Source organism: Armigeres subalbatus, chromosome 3 (assembly GCF_024139115.2).
Source record: "Armigeres subalbatus isolate Guangzhou_Male chromosome 3, GZ_Asu_2, whole genome shotgun sequence".
NCBI classification, from domain to species: domain Eukaryota; kingdom Metazoa; phylum Arthropoda; class Insecta; order Diptera; family Culicidae; genus Armigeres; species Armigeres subalbatus.
In genome coordinates, this window is record NC_085141.1 from 273484444 (window position 1) to 273494310 (window position 9867).

Consider the following 9867-nt stretch of genomic DNA (forward strand, 5'->3'; position numbering starts at 1 on the left):
GCTGGGTTTTTTATATTCATGAACGAACACAGAGTATTCGATTGCTTTCCCTTTCCACTTCTCGCTTCTCACTTCTCTCTATTCACTGAACACTTCTCACTTTTCACATCGACTTTTCGCTTCTCCCTTTTCACTTTTCACTTCTCAATTCTCACCTCCCACAGCTCACTTATAAATTCTCACTTCCTATTCCACACTTCTCACAAATCACTTATTATTTCTCACTCCTCACCACTCGTAATCTGAGGTCAAATGTTTTAACTATGTGGAAGTGTTGGCAAATGGATGGTGAGTGTTTCGTGTGTGTGGGAATCTCGAACTCATTCAGTAGCCGCTAAATTGCGAAGTAGCTTAGTTGGTTAAAAGCACTAGTCTATCGTACTGAGGGTCGTGGGTTCGAGTCCCATCGAAGAAAAGTGGTTACCTCCAATACATTTTTCAAATCAAAATCATCCACATAATGTACATAGGGTAACCATCTTGATTTGGACCCCTACAGATTTTGGACCTTCCTGGTGACATTTTCTTGAATTCTGAACCAAAATCAATGCCGCTGCTAATTCCATAACTGGCTTCAAGAGAATAATGTTGTTCTGCATTTGTTTAACTAGTTTCCTGTGCGAAATTAACGATGTTTAGATAAAATTTGAATGAAATCAGTTAGGACAAGCTGGCAAGCGTTACAATGCGTTATTCTGTGAAGCATACATCGCTGAAAATCTCAAAATGCACACAAGTTCAAGTTCGAAATTTAGAATTCAAAACGCAGGAATCATTTTATTTATGTATGCCAATCGAAAGATAAGGCTTTGCTTTGGCACAATTGGCTAGAGCAAATTGAAAATTCGACTTCTAAGAGACTTAATTGGGGGTGTCCAAAATGTGTACATTTGAGGGTCCAAAATATGTTGCACTGTCCAATATTTTAATTACAGAAAGTTGCAAATTTCACCGATTTATCAATAACTGAAGCCCATTTCGAATTTCGATTTCATAATTAAGACATTCATCTTTGAAGTGGTGTGATTTCCGCCCGTATCGAACCTGTATTTCAATAGATATAAGCAGATATTGGAAAGCATTTCCTCTAGGGGTCCAAAATCGGACATTTACCCTATTCACATATGAGTTTTTATAATACAACAATTGTTGAAGGCAAACATTGAAGACGCAAAACAACTAGGGGAACGGTTCGGCATTTCATCTCATAGCTCCTATTTCCATCCCATCAAAAGCAAAGCAATGAAAAGGAATTTAATTTGTTTCTTATTTTTGTGATTTTTTTCACCATTGAGCACGCGTGTTAGTAAAAAAAAGTGGCGAGATTGGTCCTGTTTTTCTTTAATTTGCGTTGAGATGAATATATGTTCAGTGAAATGAAAAACGGAACAGTTCCCCTACTTAGTTCTTTAGGTTTCCAAGAGTGCCTTCTTATAGGTTTACTTTTGGATGTCAATAATGTTTAAAATTCTTGAGGGTTGAGTGTATTGATAGTATGCTTTGAAAATTGCCCGGAATTTAGAAATATTGGTTCTCAACAAGTTAGTCGATTGACACACAATTACAATTCAGCACTTCCAAAAAATGAACTAATCGTGGCCTTTTTCTGTTGTTTTCCATGTAAAGCTAAAACCTTTCGGTTCGGCAATTACCACTGAAATAGAGAAGAGCAGTGTATGGACATCCTTTCTCCAACAGCATGGGATGTGGAAAGAAAGGTATTTAGAGTTTTTCCAACATACCACCTCTGTGTCCCACCTTGTCAGACACAGACACACACCAACACACATTTACCATGAGCCTTGACCAGGTCACAATCGAAAAGTTTTTTTCATTCCTAAAAAAAGAATTTCTTTTCGCCTGTTTGATACTTGCACACGTTCGGCTTTCAAACTGCAGCTGTAAATATACTGGCTGCTTTTATCTATTACGACGAACTTTTATCCCTCCACCTCTGCGCCATTTTCTCGATCTTATGTGTATGAACCAGCAAGAGTGTAGATCCCTTCAGTCAGCATCGGGCGAAAAAAATGTGGAAATTTATAGGACTTTGCTCACTTTTCAAATCACACTCGAACTTAGCTACATGCAGCTGACTGGAACTGAATGTGACTGGTCGGTGCGGTAGTGGCGCTGACGACCGTCATCTTCCCCATCCTCCCCCTCTGTAAGGTGACGGAGAGCCATTTAGCTTAAAGGTAAGAAAAGAACCAACTTCGGTTCGGAAACGAACGTGTCTGGTTTGATTTAGGGTTCTTTCTACGGTCCATGCGACTGTGACCGTTTTCCTCTCTTTGGCTCGCATTTTGTCCAGCTGTGGACGGGGGAAATAGAATTGATCAAAAGCCAATGAAACGGAAAATGGTCATTTAAAAACTTTCCGCAGCAAAAGTCGCCACAGCACAGACGATATTCATTCATTCATCCATCCACCCACATAGGTACATGCGAGTAACCTTACAAATGGTGCTGATTGGCTGCGGAAAGTTCGACTGAAATTGAGTTTCGGGTTTTTTTTTGCTGGATGAAAGCACATGAAGGTGTAGAAATCAGGGGATTATGTTGGAATGTTTATAGTTTTATTTATTACACGAGCAATTTCAATCTTGCTTGACGCTTTTCTTTTAAGCAGTGAAGCTATATTTTGGGTTAATGATCAATAGCTAGCTGCAAAGCTGATTTCTAAATAAACTGTTAAAAGTTTTTCAAAATTCATACTCAACCGTAAAGCTCAGTAAAAATTAAGCAATGCCTTGTCACGTCAGACAACGATCTAAAGTTCATCACCGAAAACATATGATAATGATTCTCAGACGACATGGTGATGGCAGTAAAATTTATACCACCCTGGATCAATTGTTCGCAGACACCGTAAAGGTTCGATTCTGGTAGCTACCACGATCCGAAACAAAACACAACTCTTAAAATTCTCGTTTGTACAACTGGAGTAAAATTTTAACATCGTTAAACTTTGCAGCAAGGAGCCATTATAACCGAGAGCAAACAAGAATCTACCCAAGAATAATAAAATGAATTGTGGCTTTTTCGATCTTCGAGAAAGCTGCCGGCACAGCAGCGGTTAGGGGGAGAACGATAGCAGGTTAGTCCCAGGGCGTTAAGTCAAGATTTCGGAGACACATCGGCCTTGGGGGGAAGGGCAGTCAGGAACCTCTCGAACAGTTGTTCAACAGAACGAGAAAAATAAGACATTGGGAAGGGGTTGAGGAGAAAATTGTTCTGTTTATATTTATTGTTAAACTTCGGCAATGATGAAACTTCGGAAGCATACTGCCCCGAAACGAAACTCTTGGATATGGTTTATGTACGTATGCCACCACCGCCGCCAATGGGAATGGTTAACGAGCATCTGGCTGAAGACGAACATTTTCTCGGTGCTTGTTGCAATTGGGTGCCTTTGCCGGCCGGAAGCTACAAGAAGCAATATACGAGAAAGGGTTATCGTGCTTCATACAGAAAAAAAGTATTTGGAATTCAACAAGCTCAAATTACTTCTTGAATCTTGTAGGGTAAGTGTACCGGTTTTGGCCACCTTATTGCCTAATTTGGCCAAGTCTGAAAAATGCATATTTTATAAAAACTATCTACCAGTTCCCACAGCGCACAAACATAAGGGATATATCTCCCGTTACAGCTTAAAAAACCCGCAAAATTGCTTTATTTTCAGAGTTGAGCGAGAAACTGGCCAAAACCGGTACAGTTACCCTATGAATCATTTAAACGATTTCGCGTGACAAAATCGACGACACAATCCTTTCACGATTAATCCATACTAAATTAAGAAAAACGGATGCTTGATGGGGGTTTTACTAAAAAATCTTGATTAATCCACCTAGCGGTGTTGCTGTCTTTCTCGTTCATATAAAAAAAGTATTTTGACCATAATTTTTGATCACATAGTGCGATCTGAGATATGATCAATTTTCAATAGAAAACAATGGGACAGAATTATCCGTCGAATGCAATCTGTTGCGAGTAAATCGGTTAAGAATAAGTGCCTAAAAAGTGAGTTTATGTTTGCCCTTATACATACACACACATACACTTGCATAGGCAGGCATAATCTCAGCTCGTCAAGCTGAGTCTCCTATAAAAAGTTTGTTTCTGGAGTGAACATATGACCTTTGGATACGTATAGTTATAATACGAGAAAGGTAAAAAGTCTATATATGTTTATTTGTTAAATTAGCCGAAAGCCATTCGACCGAGTAGTTTGTGTAAAGGCCATTAGGCCGAAAGTTGACAAGCCAAATTTATCATTTGACGTAACGAACAATTCGGTCGAAAGTCATTTGGCCGAACGATATGACCGAAGGTTCTACACATACCCGAAAACCAAGTACCCGAATGACAAAAACCCGAAAACCAAGTACCCGAATGCAATATTTGAATGACATTAACCCGAATGTAGCATATACCCGAAACATTATTTTTAGTAAAAAACAAATGTCAATTGTCAATCATGTCCATTCCTGGATGAGAGGAAGGGAAGAAAGGGCTTTTGGAGGGTGAGTTGACCAAAACTACTGTCAGAAAGTACAGTGACTTATTGATTTTTACACACCAATAAGTCGCCATTACCCGGGTAGAAGAAAACAAATAAAATCAAATTTTACTATTAATATATGAATAACTGAATAGCAAAATCTGATATTAGTTTGTTTGATATAGTTGCTAAGATAGCACAAAAATAACAGACATTGCTCTACCAAATAACTCATAAATAACTCATTTAGCTAGTATAATAACAAACCAATAGCAAAATATTTGAAGAAAAGAAAATAAAAAAATCAGCTGTTATTGATATGATGAAAATGCAAATGATAAATGAATAACAAACTTTGCTATGATTGCAAAATGTGTTCTTCATTTGTTGTTCATAACAAATTTTACTATTACTTTACTATTCAAATCATTCTGGACAAAATTCCAGCCAAATCGGTCAACGTTTGGGCGATGCTAAACCCAATGGAAGTTTATATGGAAAAATATAATGAATAACAATCGAAAAACAATAAAATGGAGCAAGTTGGAACTATTTACTTTGGAAAACTTCTTCTTCTTCTTATTGGCATTACATCCCCACACTGGGACAGAGCTGCCTCGCAGCTTAGTGTTCATTAATCACTTCCACAGTTATTAACTGCGAGGTTTCTCAGCCAATTTACCGATATAGCCAAAGGTCCTAAGCCAAAGGTCCGATTCCACCGCGTGCAGACAGCGTGTTCGTGGCCTTCCACGAAATCGCCGGCCCCTATCTGGTTCTCTGTGGAATATTATTTTCGCTATTCTTTCTTCCGACATTCACACTAAGTGACCAGCCCACTGAAGTCTGCCGTATTTCATACGATTCACTACCTCTGTTGAAACGATTAGTTTTAACCGATTATCGATCACTGGAAATCCTCGGCTGCGTCGTCATCGATCGGGAGGACCGATACCTCGCCGATTGCACGCTTGTAACGGCCGTTAGCCGTCTTAATAATAACCACCCAAACAAGTCCATCATTGCCCGGAATAGTTTCCATAACTCGTCCTAATGGCCAATGGAGTGGTGGTGTAGGTTCTTTCAGCAGCACCATTTGCCCAGGTTGTAGATTGGCTTGTTGCTGCTTCCATTTTGGGCGCTGATGAAGATGGCTGATATAATTCCGCGACCAACGGTTCCATAAGTCCTGCAGCGATTTTTTCATTTCTTGCAGGCGGCTTAGGCGGCCGGGGTTTATGTGGCTTAAATCAGGTTCAAGAAGGGCGACCAGAGGCTCCCCAACCAGAAAATGTCCTGGGTTTGGACGGCAAGATCCTGCGGGGAGTCTGTCAATGGGGTTAGAGGGCGTGAGTTGAGTACCGCTTCGACTTGCGTGACGACGGTTTGAAATTAATCAATCGAAAACGCCTGCAGTCCCATTATGCGGCGAAAATGGTGAGACTTAATTCCAGCCTCCCAGATACCCCCGAAATGTGGCGATCGTGCTGGGATAAACTGGAACTTGATCCCATTGTCCAGACAGTAATGTCGCCACTCATCTCCTTTGAATTGCTGCAGGAATTCAGCACGTGAAGCCGCGAGCTCGCGATCTGCTCCGACGAATGCAGTCGCATTATCACAGTGAAGTTCGACGACACGGCCGCGGCGCGCGATAAAACGTTTGATGGCATACGCAGCGGACAAATCAACAACGATCTCGATATGCACGGCCTTTACCACTAGACACACGAACAGAGATGCGCCCCTTCCACTCAATGGCCGAACGAGGAACGGCCCACAATAATCCATTCCCGAGTACAAAAAGGGTCGTGCTGGTGTAATACGAACGGCTGGTAGCGGCGCCATGATTTGATTAGTGGACTTGGGATGGCACTGGAAGCAAGTAACACACCGCCGCACCACCATTCGAGCTAGGTTCCGACCTCGGAGTGGCCAGAAACGCTGACGCATTGTGGCCAGTAAGATGGAAGGCCCTCCATGCAATGTTTTGAGATGCACCGATCTTGCAATCATAATAGTAAGTTGGTGGTTGGCCGGTAACAAAATTGGAAAACGAGAGTCGTACGGTGCATTTGAATAGCGCAAACGACTGTCAACACGCAGAAGTCCAAACTCATCCATGAATAGGTTCATATTTCGCAATGGAGACTTTATATTCATTTTGGGGGGATTGGATAGATCCTTTCGACTGCAGTAGCTATTTATCTCCGCTGGGAAGCAAAAATGCTGCACAGCTCGCACAAGCAGTTTTAATGCATGATCACATTCATCAGCCGACAGCAACCCTCTTGAGCGGATTTCCGTTTGCACCTTGCAGTTGTTGCAGAACCTGTAGCAGTAGGCAGCGCACTTCACCAGTTTGGCGAGCTCCGAATACCTGTCAAAGAAGTCCGACTCAATTTGGCTGACATGACAAGCGACGACATCACGAACTTCCGCATTGATCAGATTATTATCTGGTGCTTGGGGTAAAGTTTCTGGCCATTGTACCGTAGGTAGTTGTAAGAAAGGAGGTCCGTGCCACCACAAGTAGTCTCCTACAATCTCGCTTGCAAGGATACCGCGAGAAATTCGATCTGCCGGGTTGATCTCCGTTGGAATATGTCTCCATTCGGAATTCTTACACGCAAAAAAATGCGTTCCCGAATTCGTGAACCAGCAAAAATACACCGTGATTTAATTCATGAATTCGGGAACACCAGCCACGTTTTCTAGAACGTTCCAGAAAACGTGACTGTATTCCCGAATCCGTGACTGTTGTTCACGAAAAAATACACCGTGAACTCGTTAGTTCACGAATTCATGAACGCTTTTTTTTTGCGTGTAGTGAAACGCTGTATTTCAGCAACGCGATTCGACACAAACACCTTCCAAGAATGACTTCTCGATCGCAACCAGTACAGAACAACCGTACTATCGCTCCACATAGTTACGGGATGAGCGAAATCAGTCGTCTTACGGATGGGCTCGATGAGCTGGCTGCCGAGCAGTGCAGCGCAAAGTTCCAGCCTTGGTATGGATTGTCATCGCAGTGGTGTGACGCGGGACTTAGAGATGAGCAGGTGACTGTGCAGCTTCCCAGTTTCGTCCGGTGAGACTACGTACACGCAACATCTATAACCTTTCATTGAAGCATCGCAAAGAGTATTCGAGAGGATTCTCCTTGGTACCTGAAGCTTGGATAGATGTTGTAAGTCAGTACGGTAATGAACCCAAATGTTTTGTTGTTCAACAGAGAGTTCTGTATCCCACGGCAAGCGTTCTGCCCATAGAGTTTGTACAAAGACCTTAGCTGTAAGCACGACGGGTCCGAGAAGTCCGATAGGGTCAAATAAGCGAGACATCTCCGACACTACTAATCTTTTTGTGACTGGTTTTGCAGCGCAGAATTGTGGTATTTTGAAACTTAGTGTATCTGATTGTGGAAGCCATAGAAGACCTAACGTTTTGACTGCTGTAGAACGGTCAAGCTCGAGATTATTGGAGGTTTCCCGAACTTCAAGTGGTACATGTTTTAAAGATTCCCAGTCGTTGGCTGCCCACTTCCGCAGCGTAAACCCAGCTCCACCAAGTAACGAGATTAGTTGCTTGCAGATCTCTTGAATGGTGGTTGGGTCGTCGTGGCCTGTCAAAATGTCATCCACGTAAGTTCCCTTGCGGTTGACTGGCACTGCAAGAGGATAATGTTGTCCATCATCTGATGCCAACTGCTCGAGGACTCGTGTGGCTAGGAACGGAGAACTGGCCAGACCGTACTTAACTGTCTTCATTTGATATATGCGAATAGGCTCCGACCGATCATCTTTTTGCGTTGCGTTGCGTTGCGTTGCGTTGTAACGGAGTATTTCGTAGATTGCATACTGATAGTTGTCATGTATATTCTTTACCTTTCTTACCCCAATTGCTTATGGATTTCCATTTGGGATTCAATGGAAATACAATTGGGGGTCCAAAATGATAAAACATGAAAGCTATCATTGCCGGCCACGCCCATCTGCTCCGTTACTAGGAAAGGGAAGGAAATGATGATATGACATCTACTTAACGAGAGGCCAGCGACTCACCGACGCTCTCATAGATGTCAAGGAATTGGGTGGTGGGTAGGGTATGTGGTTTAGGAGTATCATTATAAGCAAATGATAGAAAATTTGTGGAAATACGTTGGGAGTGACTTTGCTAAGAAATTTATGTCACGCCATTATCCTTGCCGGTGATTTTCCTAGGATGGGGCGAATGTATTAGCCTTGCCCTGGCTAATAGCCTAGGTTTAAGCGCCTTTGCTCGCTCTCTGAAACGAAAAAAGAGCAAAAAGAAATTAAATTCCCCTTCCCCTCTGGTATGATAATGATTTTGATCAACAAATAGGCTCCGACCGATCATCTCTCCATAAAGTTTGATGATACTTGCGATCCTCCGGATGAATCCAAATTTGTTGGAACATTTTTTGAGCGTCTGTCGTGATGACAAATCGTGGTATCCTGAAGTTTAAAACCGTAGCCTGTAGAGGTGGCTGTACCGTAGGACCGATGAACATGACTTCATTGAGAGACAACCCATTAATGCCGCGGCTTAATCCATGAAACACCACTGGTGCGGGAGAAAGAATTGTGGGCCGATAATCGCGCGCGAATTTACCTCCATGTGCTCTAGCCTCTGGTATTCCTGCATAACTGTGGCATATTCCTGGCGAAGATCGTCGTTGATAGCGAACTTCTTTTCCATCGACAAGAAACGACGAAGCGCTGGAGTATAAGAGTCTCCTATGAACGGGATTAATTCTTCCCGTAATGGTAGACGAACAATGTAGCGTCCCGTCCCTTATCATCTCTTGATACCGTGCGACTAAAATGCTCCTCAACCAATTGTTCGACTGGTGTAGAAGATTTTCCGACATCCATGTTTTCGATCTCCCAAAATCGCTCCAATTGGGAGTCGAGGAGTCGAGAAATTCATTCATGCAGAGGTGGCTAGACGTAACTGCGCTCACGATTTCTTGTTCTGGAACTTTTCCACAAACGACAAAGCCGAGAATACTCTTTTGTAGTATGGGATACCCAGTATTTAGTATAATTTGCTGATTTTCAAGAAGAGTGTAGAAGAGCTCTGCACCGATTATAATGTCTACCCCTTGACTAACATTGAACTGCGGATCGGCTAGGGGTAGATGTTGAGGAATCTTCCACGTTGTCACGTCAATGTGACAGCTAGGTAAAGCAACTGTTAATTTGTGTAATACGAGGCAATTCAAATTAGATGTGAAACTACCAAATCGAGAAGCGATTGATATTGCTAATCCATATCGAACCTTGACTAAAGACTGTCCAATGCCACTAACTGGCGAGTTTAGTTTTGTGCGCCGT

The 9867-nt window shown here is 42.3% G+C and overlaps 1 protein-coding gene across 1 annotated transcript; it reads right to left on the bottom strand.

Moving 5' to 3' along the window:
- Positions 1-5896: 5896 nt before the first annotated feature.
- LOC134222471 (uncharacterized) lies at positions 5897-6457 on the bottom strand. The gene has a single exon (XM_062701624.1). It carries the CDS (start codon positions 6455-6457, stop codon positions 5897-5899), a length of 561 nt encoding a protein of 186 aa, XP_062557608.1.
- Between the last annotated feature and the right edge of the window lie 3410 nt (positions 6458-9867).

What these genes read in the sequence shown, in the direction of transcription:
- LOC134222471 (XM_062701624.1), bottom strand. Translation starts at nt 6,457, where the DNA reads ATGCGTCAGCGTTTCTGGCCACTCCGAGGTCGGAACCTAGCTCGAATG.